The following is an 18,817-nucleotide window of genomic DNA, read 5'->3' as shown; positions in this document are numbered from 1 at the left end:
TGTGGAGTATGTTGAGTACTAACATGGAGCTTTCTAGCTTGTCATAATTTTTTAAAAAGAAAGAAGTGTGTAGTGAGAAAGTTAAATGACAAAATTTAGAAACAGTTTGAGAAGGTCCTTGGGGCAGGAGCAATGCCTTTGTTCTTAGGGTTCTCGCTACACGATATCTGGCATGCAGTGGTAGTCAGGTAAATTTTAGTCAATTAAAAGCCCAAGGAAACATCCTAAGGTGCCCCACAACCAGCCCCCTGGGTCCTGCCATCTCCCTGGCTCTTTCTCACCAACTTCAGCCCCATCCCCATCTTCAGGAATCACTGCCTCTCACCCGCTTTGGCTTCTCCCTTCCCACCTGTCTAGTCCATCTGTGATGCTGTAACAGATACTTTAGGCTGGGAGGCTTAAAGAAACATTTATTTCTGGTGGTTCTGGAGGCTAAGTCTAAGATCAAGGCACCAGCAGATTTCAGTGTCTGGTGAGAGACTGCCTTCTAGTTCATAGATGACCATCTTTTCTCTGTGTCAAGTGTTGGACTGGAGCTCTGCCATGGGAGCTCTCTGGGGATCTCTTTTCTAAGGGCACTAACCCCATTCACGAAGACTCCACCCTCATGACCTAATCATCTCCCGAAAGCCCCACCTCCAAGTACGAGAGCACTAGGGATTAGGTTTTCACTTGTGGATTTCAGGGAGATACAACAGTCAACTGTAGCACCACCCGCACCGCTTGGCATAATCCTCCCAATTTAAATGTTCAGGCTTTCACAAAAGCAAAGGAAAAGAGTATCATTTCAAGCAGCTGCTGAAGTACACTCCTGCAAACACCCTAGGGGCCAGGAACACCAAGGAAAACGGCAGGAACAGACACTAGTTAAGAGCTCCTTGACTCACCCTGCCACACCAGTCAGGAGAAAGCTCCCTCTACCCTGCTGGACTGAGATCTCACTGGTGGCAGGACTGGGGAGCAGGGCTGGGCATAGGCTTTCAACGCTCTCAACAGTAGAGCAGTGAGATACAGTTCTTGGGTAGGACAGGTGAGACACACCCAAGATGGCAGAGCCTTGACCATTTGAACTGTTCATTTAGCTTTGAATCACACATTGCCTCGTGGGGATTCTGTTATTATTGTCTTGTATCTCTGCTTAGTTCTTGAATTCTCAGTTCCCTTATTACAGTTATATATCTTGCCTTGCCAACTGCATACTAGTTCTTATAAGAGCAGGAACCTAGATTATACCTCTTTACAAGACACATAAAACTCTACAGGTGCTTGATAAATACCAATCAAATTAAATCGTGACTTTTTAAACTTTAGACAAACTGTCTCTCTTTCCAAAGTAAGATCCTAATTATCTTGGTCTTCTCTTATATGTGGTTCCTCCAACCTTGAATAATGATAATAATAGTCACTAATCTCCGAATGATCTTCCTTATATGCAAAGAAAGGTGCTTCAGCTAGAGAGTATCATTTTTAGAGAAACATATTTAATTTTTTCAATGAAATACTTTGTATTTAATTTCCAATATTAGGCTGATGAGAGAGAACACTTTCTTGGTCATCAAAGGTGAGACAATGTATTCAGGGATCGGCCTAAGAATGTGGCTCTCAAAGTGGGGTGCCCAAGTCCTGGTGTCTCTGAGACCCTCTCAGAGGGTCAGCAACACAAAATACTTGCATAATAATACTGAGAAATTACTTGCATTTGTTACTGTGCTGGGTTAGCAGTGATGGTACAAAAGCAATGGCAGGTAAAACTTCTGTCACCTTAGCTCTGGTGGTCGTTCTCATCACCGTGCACACACAGTTAAAAACAAGAAGCCAATTTCACTGAAGAATGTTCTTGATAATGCAGTAAAAATTATTAATTTTATTAAGTGTTAACCCTCGAGAATACGTCTTTTTACTAACTTGGGGACAAAATGAGAACCACGTAAATAACTTCTGCTGCATTGTAAATACGAACGTTGTCTTAAGGAAAAGCACTCATGCGATCAAACTGTGAGCTACACGTGTTGCTTTTTTCTTGGAACACCAGTTTCCCTGGAAGGATGCCTGGCAGATATGGCTATAGTATTTGGCAGATATTTTCTCCAAAATGAGTGAAGTGAACCTGTCACTTCAAAGAAATAAAACTGACAGTATGTGTTGCCAATGATAAAATTTGCATTTTCTTGCCAAAATTAGCATTTTGGAAAACTTGTATCCCTCACTGAGAACTGGACAGCTTCTTGATGCCTAAAGACTTTTCTGCTGAGAGCTGTGGTGATATTAACAAATGTGGTTTCTTTATATTGTAGAGTGAAAAATCAACATTTGGGAGATCTACAGAACTCAGTCAATTAATAATTTCCAAACAAATAATTCACTATGTTACACAAGTTATGCATGGGTTTAAATGAAAAAAAAGTACAAGGTAAACTACTGGATTTTTAATATAACAGAACATGAAAAGATAATATGGTTTCAGATTCCACAATGCAACTAACCTCTAACAAACTACCATTTGGCGAGTTTTAGTGTAATATCAAAAAATATCCAGTTACCTAAAAAAGGCTATGAAAATATACTCCAATTCTAAATATATATCTGTCAGAGACCAGATTCTCTTCACCTACTTCAATCAAAACAGCATCACAACAGCTTGAATACAGAAGCAAATATAATCACCTACTCTTTTCTCCTAAATCATTCATTAAAGAGATTTCCAAAAATATAAAAGCAATTCCATTCTTCTCAGCAATTTTTAATTTTGGGAAATACAGCTAATTTTTTAATTTATATTAACATGTAATGAGTTTATTGTAATTTTAAAATAAACTAATAAGTAGCTCACTGGAGTCCTCAATAAATTTTAATTTTTTGGTCCTGGGACCGAAAGGTTTGAGAACCACTGGTCTAGGATAACTCAATTTGTAGGTCTTCTTTGATCATAGTTTACTAGCAGGGCATAACATCTTTAAGGTAGAGACCCAACATCTTTAAAGTATGAACCAGATTTTTTTTATCCACATGTCTGGTCTGACTGTTGCCCACACACTGAAGTTCCTGGGTGGTGTTCATGGTGGCATTTCTGGTACCAGTCACAATGGCATGACTGAAGAATATCTTCAGTCCACTTCTCAAGAGGAGCTTAGTGTTATTTGAAAATTTGTAGGTTTTGCCTTTCCAGGTCATTCATAAAGATGTTGAGTAGAATTTCCTTCCATACTTATTAACCTTTATATGTTTTCTGCCTCAAAGACATCTGCCTGTGACTAAATGTTGCCTCAGTTTCATGAAATCTTAACATCAGGGTAGCCTGTGGTGTGGAATTGACTGAAAGGCTGATAACTGTCAATATCACCCACTTCCATAGAGACACCATTCTCTATAGACATACGGGACCCCTTGAGGATTCATTTTTCAGGCATGATCTCTCCTTCCAGAATCATTTCCCCAAATAGTTTATGCTTGATTCAGTACTCCTTGATCTTGCAGCTGGAGTGACTTATTTCCTAGAGTCCTAGTCGCTCAGAGATGGCTCATACTAAAACGGCACTCCCTGTTCTGTGTGCTCCTCAAATTTCTGACTAATTTTTGATATGAATTTGATCTGACAGAAGTTATACGCTTTCCTGTTTCTGTCATTTGTGGAATGTTTCCCTTCTCCCATGAAACCCTTTACCTCTAGTGATTTCGCTTGCTGCTCTAGTGAACAACATAGGATTTTTCCTCCAACATCTAATTTGTAAAATTGGTGACATTCATTTCTTAAGAAGGTACTTTAGAATTCTTTGTATTATTTTTAAAATGAACTACAGGTATTTATTTCCATCTAGCAATTTAGTCTTATTTTCTTTTTAAAAATAAGTATCTTGATGGATTTTTTTCCTTCCTTTTCCTCTCTAGAGTCTGAGCTCAATCATGCTGTCACTGTTATGTAACAGCTCACCCCCAGCTACTCGCTGGAGCTATTCCTGATCACCACTCAGGACAAAAGCCAATATATTTCTTTCCTGTGGACTTAAAGACTAACTTTTCACGGAAATAATTTGTATTCTCCCAACCTCTTTATTTCTAGATCTGATCCAGATTCAAGAAGAATTGTGACAATTTGTATAGATCCTTCTAATGATGGTAAGTCCTTGGCTATTACCATTTGATCTACTTTTGTTAGCTTCCCTTCTTATTATGAAATGTCAGCTCACGTCCATCATTCAGTTCAGTAAATGGGTGTTGAACACACACTGGAATAAGTGCTATGGGGATACAAATATGAAGGGTGATGTAAAAGGCGCACAGTGGTCTCTGACCTTCCAAGAGTCCATTCCAGTGGAGGAGACAAAGGCTGACGTGAGCAGCTCTGACTGGCACTAACGAAGCGCTTTGGGAGCGCAGAGCAGGGAGGCAGGAACTCCTGTTGCTATTGCTGTGTTACTGAAGGTGACTGTGCCTTCAGGGTCTCTGTCAGCTCTCCGCGTAGACCTTGTTTCCCTGAACTACACCAGGCTCGGCATCTGAGAGGCTCGGGGGATAAGTGCAAGGACATTTGTGTCCATCCACCTCAAGAGGTCGTGTCTGACACCCTGCACTTCCCAGCGGACACCCTCCTTGTGGGCTCTCCGGCTGCTGTCGAGCTGCACTGCCTCGAATAACGCATGCCCAGACCTCACTGCACTCCAACACTGTGGCTGCGCCTGACAGCGCCTTGGGTGCTGGGCTCTACTGCCATTACTGGCAGCACTGGAAAAGCTCTAGAGGCTGCGACAATATTTTTATCCAGTCTCTGAGGTCTGAGAAAGTGGTCAGTTCCAGTTAGCTTTCAGCACTTATGATGACCTGTCTCTTTTGCTTAGCCCTCAGGAGCAGGACTTGGTAAAAGCTCTGCGGAGTGGGGATGGAGGTGGGAGAGACGTCTTAAGAGTCATCACCACGTGTATTGAGTGCTCATAAATACATTTTTCCTCCTCACAGTAAATGCTCTGCCTTCCTGGAGGCATGCTGATCCCAGAAACTCTCCCTCTCTCTATTGAGCTCTATGACCCAGGGACCCGAGAATCTATCAGCTTCAAAGTGCCTTCCCCATTTATGCCAGGAATAGAGACCCTCATGCAAATAGAGTCATGATGGACACGGCCTGACTGTTTCCATGTGATGTGAGTGGATTAGTTGTCTGTTTCTAAGCTCCATGAGGGCAGGGACAGTGTGTGTATTGCTCATTACTGGAACCCTAATGCCTGGGAAGAAACATTTTTGCCTAGCAAACCTGATTGAGTGACAACCATCCTGGTTTGCCTGGGGCTTGGAGGGTTCTGAGGACATGGCACTTTCAGGGCTAAAACCAGGACAGTCCTGAGCAAACTGGGACAATTGGTCACCCTACTCCTTAGGAAACCCAAATGGAAGAGAGAATCTGAGCGTCCACATGTACACAGTTTAGTCTACTTCCTTTGAAGGGGAAAACCCAGTTCTTCCCTACTGTGTGTTTCTTCCCTGTGATTCTCCTTGACTGTTGGCACAAAACACTGCACTTGTGGTCACTAAATATGTGGAGGTTTTTCCCCCACACTAGGCAATTCTCTCCAACACCAGCTGGGTGTCCTACAGTTGAACTCAGTTCTGACACCGTCTATTGGCAGGTAGCTCGGATCCCGCAGGTGAAGGGCTCAGTCCCACAAGACTGTTCCCTATCCTACCCCGTCCTCACATACACACTTCAGAGGACAATTAAAAGCCCTGACTATCACCTGTGCCTCTGACCACCTGGCTATACATAGGATGTTGCAATGACTCTCTCTTTGGGTGTGATTAATTTGCTAGAGTGGCTCACAGAACTTGGGAAACACTTTCTTATGTATATTAAAGGACATGATGAAGGCTGCAGATGAACAGCCAGATGAAGAGATATATAGGGAGGTCTGGGAGGGTCCTGAGCACAGGAGCTTTTATCCTCACAGAGGCTGGGGGCATCATGCTCCCAATGTGGATGTGTTTACCCACCTGGAAGCTTCCCAAACCCCATACTGTCAGGATTTTATGGAGGCTTCCTCACATACACGTAATCCATTATGAATTCTACTTCCAGCCCCTCTCTCCTCTCTGGGGGATGAGGGGTGGAGCTGAACATTCCAATCTTCTAATCATAGCTTAGTCTTTCTGGTGACCAGTCCCCAGCCAGGAGCTCACCCAGGGTCACCTCATTAGAACAAAAGATGCCCCTCGTGCTCTAATCACTAAGGAAATTACAAGGGTTTTAGGAACTCTGTGCCAGGAACTGGGGGGCAGAAACCAATACATGTTTTCTATGATCTCACACCATGGTTAACCAAGAAGTAAGCTGCTGCTTTCAGGATTAAAAAAGAAAGTGAAAGAATTTTCATTGAGTTTGTTTTGATAGATTATTAACCAAGTCAAGCTAACTTAATGAAACGGCACCTTTCCATATTAAAAATTACACAGTGATATTTTAGAACCTATGACAACATTAAAACCACCAAGAGTTTGCAGAACTTATAAATATAAGATTCTCCCTGCACCATGCCAACGCAATCTAACAGCATCCCAAAGTGAGAAGCCATAAAAGAATTTTCTTCATTAGATTGCAAGTAACTGCAATGTCATTTCTCCCAAAACTAATCTGAGAAAAGCCAAAGCCCTGTTGCTCTGGAAATGAAATAATAGTGAAATAATACTCATCTCATAAAACAACTACTTCTGGTGAGAAATATAAGTAATGAATTTGCATTACGTTCAATACTTGACAGTGAATTTTTCTAAAATACCCTGAACAACCACACAGATTTTTCTGTTTCAAATGAATATTCATTATATTCAAAATGCAGGGAGTGAGGGGAACAGCAGCATAGCTTATTCAATGAGTAAATAATATCACTTAACAAAAAGTGTCCTATCATTTCCCATGATTTACTTATGTACCTGATCACAAACAAACACTAATTCCTTGTAACCCATGTAAATGACCCCTTCCAACTGAAATCTACGTCACAGGTGTGGCTTCTGCCTCATTCTTCCTCTGTCAGACAAGTCTTGATGATTCTGCCTTTATGATACTTTTTCTGATTCTTTTCTTCTGCCCAAGTTGATCCTAGGTCTAACATAATGGGAATAGAAATAGAATGTGGATCATTTTACAGTACTTTTGGGTTGGTTAGCCAAGCAGTGGTGGGGGAAAAAGAAAAGAACACGTACTGAGTACCTACAGTGTGCCAATAAATATGTTTATTATTTACTCCTTGAAATTACCCTGAGAGGTAGGTACTGTTATCCCTGTTTGCTTATGAGGAAACTGAGGTTCAGAACGTTTGAATATACTGAATGTGTCACTCAGCTACCGAGCTGTAAAATTCAGATTCAGTTCCAGGCAGTCTCTCTCTTGGGGCTGTGTTCTTCCACTGTATCTTACCTGGATAAACACACCCAGGTGCTTGACTAGCCTATGATAAGTGAATAATTTGGACACAGTTAATTAGAATGTGAATCTTCCTGGTTTTAACTACTAAAAAATGTAAGAATATTAACTTTTACTTTTAGATTTTATTATGGACATGATTTTATAACTTTAAATTTTGATTAAGCTCAGTTAGTAAGCTGCCTACATAATAAATTTTGCTTGCCTCCTCCCAAAATATTAAAACTCACCACTTTATAGATAAACCTGCTTCAGTATATATTAGTAGTATAAACTGGGATTTTATATTATCTTAGAAGTTAATCCAGTTTAGGATATCTCATTTTATTTTTGGTGTTTTTTTGTTTCTTTGTTTTAATTTTTCTCTTTAATTTGCTCTGTAATACCAAATTTTCATTTTGGTTTCAAATTATCATGTTTCAGGATATCTCATTTTGGATCAAATTATCTTATACATGATGCAGTGGATCACCCATAAAGCCATAACTGCTAACTAATCTTTTATTCATTCAAAAAAAAATTTAGCCTCAAATGCTTAGCTTTATTAAAACTTACTTTACCCTGGTCAAGTGATATTATATTCTTTGTTAGCTTATTTACTAATACTAATTTTATTTACCTTAAAGTATTTTTGGATTATGAAATAAAAAATAGATGTCATTATTACAAATTAAACAATGCAGATGTGTATAAAGAGAAATGTAATAGGACAGATGAGGTTAGAAAGACAGGCAGAGATCAGTTTATGTGGATCCTATGGGCCAGATAAAGGAGTTTGGACTTTACTTCCATTCAGTAGAAAGCTAATGGAAGACTTTAAGCAGGAGAAAATGCTGATTTACGCTTTAAGAAAAGCACCCGGCTGCCGTATGAGGAGTGGACCATAAAGGAGGGCAAAAGTGGGCCCCAGAAGGCCATTTGAGAGATGTGGTTGATGTCTGGGAAAAGACAGTGGTAAGTGGGAATGGCAGGAAAACAGTGGAAATGGAGAGCAGGTCGTGTTTGGTATCTTATTGGTGGATTGGACTGTGGGTTGGGCTGGCGAGAGAAAGCAGAGACAAAGGTCTGCTAGATGGAGAACAACAGAGCAGCAGGATGCTTCCCTGGTTGCAAGATTTATATGTGTGCATGTCTCGGGGATAGAGTGGCTCCTGGAATTTAATCCTGCTCTATTGCTCACATACGTTTTGGGCTTTTCCAACTGTGGCCAGTACACTCTAGGGTGGTCCCCATGATCCCAGCTGCTGGGTGTGCATGCCGTGTGTGCTCCTCTCCCCTTGAGTAGTGAGACCCGTGGTTTGCTTCTAACCAATGGAATATAGCAAATGTGACAGGATGTACATGGATACATGGACTTGACTCCGTTACCTAATACTGAAACCCATTTTTGCAAGGAAACTCTCTCTTGTTGACTTTGGAGAAGCAAGTTGTTTATTGTGAGCTGACCTGTGAAGACGGCCGGGCGGCAGCAACTGAGGGCAGCCTCCAATTAAGAGCCAGCAAGAGACTGAGGCCTTCAGTGCAAAACTGGAAGCAAATTAAATGCCAACAACTACATGGGTTTGGAAGCGACTCCTTCCTCAGTCAAGCCTCAGGTAAGACAGGAGCCCCAGTCAGTCCCTTTTGATACCCTAAGGCAGCTACGTTGTGCTCAGATTCCTGATCCACAGAAACTGTGACATAATATATGTGTGTCATTTTAAGCTGTATAGTTGAGGTAACATTGCTAATTAGAAACAGATAGCTAACATACCAATTTTCTTAAACTATTTTCTTAAAAAAGAAATTTTAGTCAACAGGATTCAGATTTCTTCCATATATAAATCCCCATCCCTGTTTTGGAAAGTTTGCTTTTTGTAAATATATAGTAATTATAAATGGGTAAGTCTGTGTACCCTTTCCAGTAGCATAAATATAGAAGTATTGTAAACATCTGTCAATTGAACACTTATAGAATGATAAGCCACAAGAAAATCTGGATAGGTGAAGCCACTTGCCCAAGTTCCTACAGCTAGTTAGTGACAAGTCCAAGAACAAAACATACCATACTGAAATGTGATTTTAGCATTCCCATAATGCATAACCATGAGGAAAGTCTTGACAAGCTTCCATTTTTAAAGTATATACCATCAAAACCTTTCAAGAACTCCCAAAAGGCGGAATTTTTCTCACCTAGAAAGTATACTGCCATATGTAAACTTCAGCATTAGGAAACTCATCAGAGCTGAAGAAAATGGCTTTTCTTTTTATTTGGCTCCTTGCTTCACTCTACATTTTTTAATAATAAAGGAGAAAATGTTTTTTAGCTTTTATATTTCACTTGGGATTTTATGAAATACGTATGTGGCCATAGTGGATGCTGAAAAAGGAGAGAAAAGCCTGTGCTCTCGAAAAGCTGCTAGTTTGAAGTGGCACAGATAGATCTGTCTTGGCTTCATGGCCTTGGTAAGAAGCATGGGCAATACTGCATGCACAATGCCTGGCACAGAGTAAATGTACCTGTTACTGCTGTCACCAGACAGAAAGGACAAGGGACGTGCACAGGGACCATGTGGACCAAACTTAAAGCAAATGATGAAGCAAACCTCACTACCCTATTATTTTGTAATTACCCATAGTTTTCTTTCAACAGTTTGTCATCCCATTCAATAAAGACCTTGATAACAAGAAAAGAGAAAGTTCAGCAGCATGCTGAGAGTACCTGGAAATGATTCATCAAAGGGAACAATTGCTCAGCCATTGCCAGGTAAAGAGAGTGGCAGAAACTTGCACCAAAACAAAATACTTTTGGACTTAATCTAGAAGCCTGCGATGTGTTAATAGGTAAACTGCAGTGCTGAGCAGGCAAAACCTGTTATCTCTTCAGTTCTTTCGGGCAGACATTTACTGAGCACCTACTGCGGATCAAAAACACTGTACTAGACACTGGGGATGTGAATATGATTAAGATACATTCTTTGGCTCCAATAAAAAGAAATCGTAATAGAGTTCTGCTACCCCACGGCTTCCGAATGGAGTGATAAAGATGTTCTAAAAGTGATTGCAGTGATGGTTGCACAACCTTGTGAATATAGTTAAAAAAAAAAAACCATTGAATTGTACATTTTAAATGGGTGAGCTGGATGGTATGCAAATTCCATCGCAATAAAACAGTTTGGAAAACAAAGGCACAATAGATGTTGGATCACTGAGTGCTCAAATGGCCTCAGTTCTTCCCACCTCCCTGTATCCAAGCCCTTTGCAAGTGACTTTCTACTTTCCTCCTCTGAAGAGGTAGAGTTATTTCCCCACCCATCAATTCTGGGTTGACCTTATTACTTGCTGTTTCTAATAGAATGCAGGGAAGTGACGTGGTGCCAGTGCTGAGCCTGGGACTCAAGAACCCTTGCATGTTTCCGTTTGACCTTTGCTCCGCTGTCATTGCCATGAGAACATGCTTAGATTAGCTTGATAGATCAGAGACATGGTGCAGGGTAGATTGTCTTGAATCATCCCGAGGCTGTCCTAGATTAGCCAAAAGCCAGCCAAGTTCCCAGACATGAGCCCTGTCGTGACCAGAAAAACCACCCAGTCAAACCCAGCCTGAGTTGTTACCCTTCAGAGTTACAAGCTAGATATTTCTGTTTTCAGCCACTATGTTTTGGAATTGTTTGCAGAATTTTTTTTTTCTGGTGGAAATAGTTAACTGATACAGTGGGATAATGTAGCATTCAAGTGTCATCTCATGAACTTGAAGAAAAATGATAGAGAGGATAGTGAATGAAATTCAGAACTTCCTGGTCAGCATCTCTTACAGAGAAGGGGTGGGAGGGTTAGAATACATATAGTCAGTGGGTGTGTGTGTGTGTGTGTGTGTGTGTACACAAAAAAATACATAAAGATATAAAAATACTGGTCACAAGTAGTATAAGGTGGTTGGAATTCCACAGTCACATTTTAAAACATAGCGTATACTGTTGACTATCTAGTCATGATTACATTGAAAATTTTACCTTAACTTTTTCAATATAAAAGCTTACCCAAACAATATCACATCTACAATATTCATACCAAAAATGTACAACGTCAATCTACTCATGAGAAAATGTCAGAGTAATCCAAATTGTGGAACATTCTGGTAAAAAATACTGGCCAGTACCTAGAAAAGTATCAAGATCATAAAAGACAAAAAAAAAAAAATTGAGGAACTTTCCAAGATTGGAGGAAATAAAGGAGACATGGCAATTAAATAAAATGTGGAATCCTTGGATTCTAGTACAGAAAAAGGATATTAGTGGAATAATTTGCAAATTTTGAATAAGCTCTGTAGATCAGCTAATAGTAAAAAGTATCAAATCAATGTTAATTTTTAGGTTTCAATAACTGTACCATGTAAATAAATTTCAACATTTGTAGAAGCTGGGGGAAGGATTATACAGGAACTCTGTGTACTATTTTTGCAACTTTTTTCTAGGTCTAAAATTATTTCAAGATAAAAATCTTTTTAAATAAGAAAGTTAGGCCAAGGGTACTGTGATCACATTTATAATTTTTTAAGAGAGGGGGCACAGTATATAAAAAACTATTAACAGAGCAAATAATTCATTGACATACCAGACACTATTCTAGACATTAGGGTTATAGCAGTCAGCAAGACAGAAAAATCACTGGACGCTCTTGTAAGTAGACAGAAATATACAGGATAATTTCAGCTGGTGCTCAATACTATGTGGCAAATAAAACAGTGTGAATGAGTAAAAACAGATTGGGTGAGCTACTTTAGATGATGTGGCCAGGAAAACTCTCTTTTTGGAACTGTCATGTGAATGAGATCTGCCTGACCCAGGAGCTGACTTTGTGACAATATGGAAGGGCCATTCTAGGCAAGGAAAAGCAAAGCAAAGGCCCTGGGGCAGAAGCAAATATGAAGAATGCCAGGAAGAGAAAAGCTAGACTAGCCAGTGTGGGATATGGCCAGGTCAGACTAGAGCATAGTCCATAAAGCAGGGCTGGGACAAGACTGACGTTCTTAAAAACATCGTTTCATTTTTAGGGGAAAATGACCTGCAGGAGAACAAGAATGGAAGGAGGGAGGCCTGCTAGGAGGCAACTGCCATAGTCCAGAGAAGGAGGGTGGTGGCTTAATTAGGGCAGCTACTGAAGATAGAAAACAGTGAATGATTCCAGATGCATTGTGTTGGAGGTCAAGCTAAGTTCTGCTGATGAACTGAACGTGGGAGGAGAGGCAAAGCAAGGAATCTAGGATAATTCCTTGTTCTCTTGTGCAACTTGGATAGATCTGGGTGCCAGTTACCTTGGAAGAGTGATGGAAACAGTTTTCTTGGGGGAAAAAAATCAAGAATTCTGTTCTGCATACATTGAATTTGAGACATTAGAGCTTCATTAGTTCAGGTTTTTGCATTATTTCAGGTTTTTCAGGTTTCAGGATTATGGGGCAGTATGTGTAAATGTATTTATTTCCAGGAGCTTAACATTTTGAAGAAAGAAATAATGAAGCAGGTTTAGGAACACTCAAAATATGTTAGACCAACCAGGTGCCTCAATTATTAAATAAAGACAGAGACATCTCACCTGGAAAACTTACTGAGCTGAGAAGAATATATAGAGCACGTGGCTCCATCCTTAAAACAAGTGGTTATAGAATTAACAAAAAAAAGCAATGAATTAAATTTTTTCATGAGCATGAACAATGGTGGGCATCCATGGGTGAGCCTTTTTACAATTGTCATCACCTGTGTAAATACAACAGCTTTCACAAGAAAAACAAATGAAATCCTGCTCGTGTCCTTCAGGTTTAAGAAAGGGAACTCTGACCAAAGGTGCCTGTGGGAAGAGATATAATGGTGACTTCCTTTCTCTTCCTTTTAAAGGAACAGGGCACAGGGAACCTGGAGACGAGAGGCAGTAACTACTGGAGGGACTATGGTGTTGTGGTCAAGGGGCTGGACTGTTGAGCCCAAGAACCTGTGCTCTAATCCCGCCTCCACCACTCTGGTTGTAGAACTTGGTTTATGTCCCATAACTTCCCTGTGCCTCGGTTATATCATATGTAAAACAAGGAATCATGTGGGGTAGACCCTGTGATGCTTGCCCCTTTCCTTCCCCAGATTCCCCCCCTCAGCTGCTGGGAGTGTTAGCAGAAGATGGCATTCACCTGTTAGCCCTCCTTGGGCATCACCTTGGCTAATGACCTCTCTCCCAAGGTCACACCTCCTTCCGGGGCAGCCCACCTGCAATGACTAATTCACAAGGAAGATAAAGGCCTGAATCCTCCCCCGAATCAGAAGAGCTAGAAGAGCCTTCTAAGCCCCAGAGCCCCAAATGGGGCTGACTGCAGACTTCATCGGGCTTCCACCTCAGTGCCTCACCCTACCCGATCCTGTTTCCTTCTCCTCACTTCCCCAGAGCCGATCTCAAGACCACTCTGGGAGAAACATCTTGCAGTGTTCATCACCAGCTCAGAGCTTGCTCCCTGGGGAACCAACCTGTAAGGTAAGAGTACCCTCCATATAGGGTGATCCTTAGGAATAAATAAGTCACTATACATAAGGCACTTAAAAGAGTGTGTGGGATATAAGTGTTAGCTATTATTATTAAATGTTTTCTTATGAGATTATCAGTGCCTATCTCTGTTTGCAAACTGATTATAAACACTTTATATGTTTGGGTTTTTTAAATGGAGAAAAAATTAGCTGTGAATTATATTTTTATTAGGCTGTGATTACCTACATCGCCTGATAGAGACTTCTTCATGATAGAAACTGGCATTTTTCGGGTCTTCTGAGATGAGGCTCTCATCTTCTGATTTGAGAGGAAACTGGTGTCCTGAGTTTAGTCCATTCTGTTCAGATGGAATAGTTCTGACAACCAGAGGGAGGGCTGGCTATTAAGCTCATTTTGTCACTGCATTTTTTTTTTCTGGTTCATAAGTACTTGATCCTTATGGACTAAAATAGAGATGGAACTTTTCCCTTAAAACTGAAGGTTCTAAAAACAAGAATAATCAGAGAGCTTCTGTACTTGAAAGCAGCAAACACAAGATGCCATAAAGCTAAATTTGAAAAACAAATGTTATCCAAAAAATCAGATTATACATTAGATGAAGCCACAGTCAAATACATCAGGAGAAAGAAAGAATTGACAAATGCAAGCTGGATGGAAAGTAGAGGCCATGGTTGGTAAGAAGTTATCTTTGTTTTACCTATAATTCTTCAAAGAGCATTTGTTGTATAATTGGGTTAAAGCTATAGTTACAGCATATACAATGGGTGACTATATTCCTCTTCTTCCAGTTGGAAAGCCAAGAAATCTGTTTCCATTCCCCCAAATTAGTCCAATATTATTCCTAATACAAAGCCTCCATCCTGTGAACAGTTTTGGAAATAATCACCAAAAGAAGTAACCCTCCCTGTCCTGTTCATTGGGAGTTCTGGGCTGTTTGCTTCTTATCTACTTGTATTCATTTGAAGGCCTTTGGCTTACGTGAGACTCCACACCTCTATCCATGGCAGTCAGGAGACACGTCTTCCCTCCAGTGGGCACCTCGTTTCTCAGCCACAAGCTGAATAAATTGGGAGTGGCTGGCATAAAGTTTGATTTTATCATTAATGTCCACCCATCTCACTTTCTTGGCATCATCGCCAGCTTCCAAAGGAAGATGAGCCATTACCTCCCCTGTCTCCTCATGGTAATTCACAACCTCTGTCTCCATCCATGCATCATCCGTGTTTCGGGGGTCATCCACGTAGCCTTTATAGACCACAAAGTGTTCCTGGCTGAATAGTTTGTGCAGCTGTTTCTCCAATTCCTGTGCTTCTGTTCTGGATTTCTGTAGGGAGTTCATGGCTTCCTCACCAAATTCCCTCTTCAGTGTGCTACTAATCTTCTCTCCGGGATCCACCATCCCCCCAGGGATGGCCCATTCTCCACAGTCTTTCCTTTTGATGGCCACAAATTGCAGGATGTTTCTCCCAGAAACCGGGTGGATAACTTTATTTCCCTTGCCATCGTTTTTCCACCTGGTTAAGATGGGATCTGCAGCCTGATTGGGACCCCAACGCCCCAGGAGCCCTCTGCCAACCAGCCCTGTCTGACCTGCAGGATTTCTGGGTCTACCGTTTTCAACCTCATACAAACCGGTCCGGCTCCTTCTTTCAACATGCCCATCCTTTTCGTTAAATTTAAGAGAGAAGTTCCTTTCCCCGGCAGGGGGATCTGCCCACCAGGGTGTTGCCAAGACAGAGCCAGAAGTGTACTCGACAGCTTGTGCTCTGGCCGCTCAACCAGCCAGCTCACTTTCTCGTCGGGGACTGCAGTTCTTTCTACTGTAGAGCCAGGGTACGGAGATGTCCTGGCCTTCTTGTGGGGGGTGTCGGCAGCGCCATCTGAAACTGACATGGTGAAGTCTGGAGGAAACCCACGTGATGAAAATGGGCTCCAGCCCACAGAGATGTCTGGGCAGCTGCTAGGCTTGACTGCCACGGAGGCCAAGGCCACAGAGAGAGAGACACGGTCTTCAAAGCCTTTGCCAGGCAGTGTCCAGCCATCCATCGCCCAGCGGCCAGCGGGGATTTCCGCGGGCGCTTCAGGAGTGGCGCTTCCAACCGCGCTTGCAGGGCGCCTTGCTTTGAATGTGTGGCCAACGGTGCAGCTGGGCCGCGTGGGGTGGGGAGACGCACCACGACTCCAGCGAAGCGCCCCCTTCGGGCCATCGTCGCGTCAGTATTTTACAGTAAAAGATTTCAACGTCTGGTAAGGGATTCCAAAGGTGAAGTGCTGGGGTTGAGAACATCCTCCAAATACCACCAACAAAATGAGCACACGACAACAACAAAAGTGCTTTCTTGCTTAGCAGGGTATTCAGCCTTACGGGTAGATTTAGTTCACCGGGACTAGGACCACTGTCTGTTTGGGAGAAGGCAGAATGAATGTGTTGGAGGCTGTGGGGAACAAAACTGTTTGGGAGGCTCAAAAGCCTGGTGAGGGTGACCTCAAAGGAGAGAGCTCACTTGGGGCACCCAGCATGGTCTTGGTGAGAAATCCATGAGCAGTGATGTGCGCAGTGTGGGAGACGGGTCCAAATCTCAGGCCCATCATTTACTAGCTGAATGGCTTAGATGAGCTGCACAAGCTTTATATTCAATGGAGTAACGGTTACAGCATGCCAGGAGCTGTCAAGCACAGAAGATTGTACTGAAGTCTGGACCTCATGGCCTCTGCTCTTAAAGGATTCTGACTGAGGAGGCAACACATACATTAAAAAACAGAACTGACATGGGAAGGGCAGTGTGCAGTAATCCTTAAGAGTTGAACACAATCAGGTTCAGATCCCAGCTTTCCCTCCTCCTCAGCTTTTGGTTTTTTTAGGAGGTACTGGGGTTTGAACCCAGGACCTCGTGCATGCTAAGCATACACTCTAAGCATATACTCTGCCACTGAGCTATACTCTACCAGCCCCAGCTTGCCTTTCTTAACTGAGATCTTCTCCAGCAAAGTTACTTAAATTGCTTAAGCTCACTTCAGTTCCCTTAGGTGTAAAATGGAAATAGAAATTCCATAGAATTGTGGCGACAATTAAGTATATAAAGCCGTTAGCATAATAACTGGCCCATCATACATATTCAGAAATGCTAGTTGTCATTAACTTTTTGACGGTGCGCCTTGAAAACTGTCGATTAGAACAGGACAGTTGAAATGATCATGGGAATTGAGTGGCTCACATAGGAGGTCAGAGTTAAATAACATATGATTTCTCTGTCTGGAGAAATTCAGGCTGAGAAATAACAGCATCTAAGTCCTGAAATGATATGAGAAGAAGAGGCACAGGCTAAGTCATTATATCTAAGGACCTACGGAAAGGTATCTGAACATTTGAAACAGATAGTTTTAGAACAAATGCCGTACTGTCCACTCTAATTGAAACCCAAAGGGTATTTAACATTTCCCAAAGTTTGTTCTGTGTTATACCGCTCCCATGAGAAAGATGTTCAAGGAATAAATGATTTGATTAATCAAATATATTTGGGAAATTCCACCTATTTTACCACCCTCCTTTAGGAATTTAAGATTTACATAGTGTTTTGGGGGAAGGGTATAGCTCAAGTGGTAGAGTGCATGTTCAGCACCCAAGAGGTCCTGAGTTCAATCCCCATTACCTCCTCCAAGTGGAACTCAATGAAGAAACCTAATTACCTCCCCCTCAAAAAGCAAACAATAACAAGACTTACATAGCGTTTTAAAGACCCTGTGAATTCCAGTAAAAACAAAACAAATCGACCCTAAACAGTTTAATTCTGTTTCATCTAGTATTTTCCAAACTACTGGACCAGAGAATGCTTCTATTATGCAATAGCTGGCATTATTTTAAGAACACACTTCCTCAAGTTTAGAAAAGTTTCAAAATATGTGTATATGCTTGGGGGTAGATCTCTAACCACTTGAAGTCGTCATCATCAGCAGCAGCAGCATCTCCGTGGAAGGCAACTACTGAATACCTACTCATCACCCTCATAAAGAACTCTAAACTAAAGGAGCTAGGCTTCCTGAAAGCTTGAAACCCAGAAATAGTTGGGACTATAGAGAACAAAATGGTAGAGAAGGACTGAAAGCAGAGAAATATGAGACCTGGTCATCATGAACCACCACCACCACCACCACCACCACCACCATCATCATCATTGTTGAGAATTTGTGTGTGCACTGTACAAAGTGCCACTAGAAAAGAAAGATGATCATTAAAGGACATGGTCTGAGCTCTGTAAATAGTGTCTTCTTATGGCCGCATTTTTTTTCAATCATGGAATTCCTATTCCCCTGAGTCTCTCGGAAATATATTAGGAAGACCACTGATACGAAAACTTAAACATTTTGGAAGAAGACATTTGTAAATTCCTCATATTATTATTACCAGGTATCATAATCTAACTCACAAGAAATAAATGAAGCAGAAGGCTTGGGTCTGATTCTACCTTCTCCCCATCCTAGGCTGTGTACCTTTGCATCTGACACTTGGCTTCCCTGAGTCTTGATTCTTCATTCTAAAAGGAATCAGATGGCCTCTGTTATCTACAAAAGTCCTTCTGGCTTTAACATTGTCTTATTCTAGGATCTATGAAAATCTCATTATTGGAAGGCCAAGGTCAAATGCTATGAATCAAAAAGACCAGATGTTCAAATATAAACAACCAGATGCTTGAGGGCAAGAGACACTTGAGGAAGGCAAGGGAGCAGGGGAGGCATGGTGTGTCAAGTAAGTGCAGAAAGAGAGTGGGCCAAAGGAGAATTCTTGGAGCACCTGGAAAGGAACATCGAAACCAGTAATGAGGGGTTTTGTTTTGTTTTTAGCATCATCAAAGGGAAGCAGACTTAAATCAGACCATTTGATGATCATGGTGCAAAAGGTGCCCTAAGGGA

The 18,817-nt window shown here is 41.5% G+C and overlaps 1 protein-coding gene and 1 long non-coding RNA gene across 2 annotated transcripts in view; one reads left to right on the top strand and one right to left on the bottom strand.

Moving 5' to 3' along the window:
- The window catches only part of LOC116667129, a 153,873-nt gene extending 142,907 nt beyond the window's left edge, over positions 1-10,966 (top strand). The window contains exons 3-4 of the long non-coding RNA XR_004323888.1: positions 4,058-4,113; positions 10,038-10,966. This is a non-coding gene — a long non-coding RNA (uncharacterized LOC116667129). The remainder of the gene's footprint in view (positions 1-4,057; positions 4,114-10,037) is intronic.
- A 3,034-nt stretch (positions 10,967-14,000) lies between these two features.
- LOC102509335 (ADP-ribose pyrophosphatase, mitochondrial-like) lies at positions 14,001-17,889 on the bottom strand. The gene is given in 3 exon segments (XM_032491332.1): positions 14,001-15,667; positions 15,670-15,898; positions 15,901-17,889. Coding segments are annotated over 3 exon segments (1,209 nt in total). The 5' UTR covers positions 16,117-17,889; the 3' UTR covers positions 14,001-14,903.
- Between the last annotated feature and the right edge of the window lie 928 nt (positions 17,890-18,817).

This window comes from Camelus ferus, chromosome 11 (assembly GCF_009834535.1).
Source record: "Camelus ferus isolate YT-003-E chromosome 11, BCGSAC_Cfer_1.0, whole genome shotgun sequence".
Lineage (NCBI taxonomy): Eukaryota > Metazoa > Chordata > Mammalia > Artiodactyla > Camelidae > Camelus > Camelus ferus.
Note: the sequence above shows the minus strand (reverse complement) of the source record. Positions and strands in the feature narration are given on the sequence as shown.